The sequence below is a fragment of the Eurypyga helias genome, unplaced genomic scaffold (assembly GCF_000690775.1).
Source record: "Eurypyga helias isolate BGI_N326 unplaced genomic scaffold, ASM69077v1 scaffold19958, whole genome shotgun sequence".
In the NCBI taxonomy this organism is placed as follows: Eukaryota; Metazoa; Chordata; class Aves; order Eurypygiformes; family Eurypygidae; genus Eurypyga; species Eurypyga helias.
This window is the reverse complement of record NW_010267841.1, coordinates 7,863-8,582: the sequence shown is the minus strand read 5'-3', so window position 1 is coordinate 8,582 and position 720 is coordinate 7,863. Positions and strand designations below refer to the sequence as shown.

General features: G+C 63.3%; 1 protein-coding gene across 1 annotated transcript in view; it reads left to right on the top strand.

The window, feature by feature from the left end:
• The window catches only part of LOC104514037 (discoidin domain-containing receptor 2-like), a gene marked incomplete at its 5' end in the record, with an annotated part of 8,128 nt that overhangs the window by 1,302 nt on the left and 6,106 nt on the right, over window positions 1-720 (top strand). The window contains 1 exon segment of the mRNA XM_010157573.1: window positions 592-694. Coding sequence (XP_010155875.1) covers window positions 592-694 — 103 coding nt within the window.

The following is a 720-nucleotide window of genomic DNA, read 5'->3' as shown; positions in this document are numbered from 1 at the left end:
GATCCAGCCTGCCCGCTGCCCCAAGTACTTTTCCACTCGTGGCTGAGGTGGGAGCTGGGCTGGCGACGGAAGCCGTGGGGCCTCGGGGAGGGCAAGTACCCACCTTTGCTTCTTGATCCCCTGGGGAGCCAGAACAGGTTGCTGCAGGTGGGTTTTCCTCTGGAGCGAGCCCTCTGGGTGCCCCCGGAATGAGGAGCGTGGGGACAGCAGTGCCAGCCCACGAGTTCTCCCTCCACCGCAGATGAAATACTTCCCAGCAAGGCTGAAGGGAATTCCAGGGACGGGGACCAGGTGTGTCCAGCAGCCCTGGGAGTGCTGGCTTCCCTTTCTCCCAGCTTTGCTCCGAGCTGGGCTGGCAACTGCTTCTGGCCAGGGGCTCCGTTTGCCCGGGCAAGTGTCTGCCTGCACAAGACCATCCCATCGTGCTTCGTCCTGGCTCTATACGTCAGAGGGGTGGAGGGTTCTGGGATGGAGCTGCAGTGCCAGTGGATGCCCCAGCCCCCACAGTGCCCCGTGCCATATTCCAGCACCTATCTCAGCCGGGGAGGTAAGGAAGGATGTTCGCTCAGCACCCCACTGCTCTCGTTGCAGCGGTGTGCCGGTATCCCTTGGGAATGTCGGGTGGGCACATCCCTGACGAGGACATCTCGGCCTCCAGCCAGTGGTCCGAGTCCACAGCGGCCAAGTATGGACGGTGAGTGCGGGACCCTCCTGCGACAG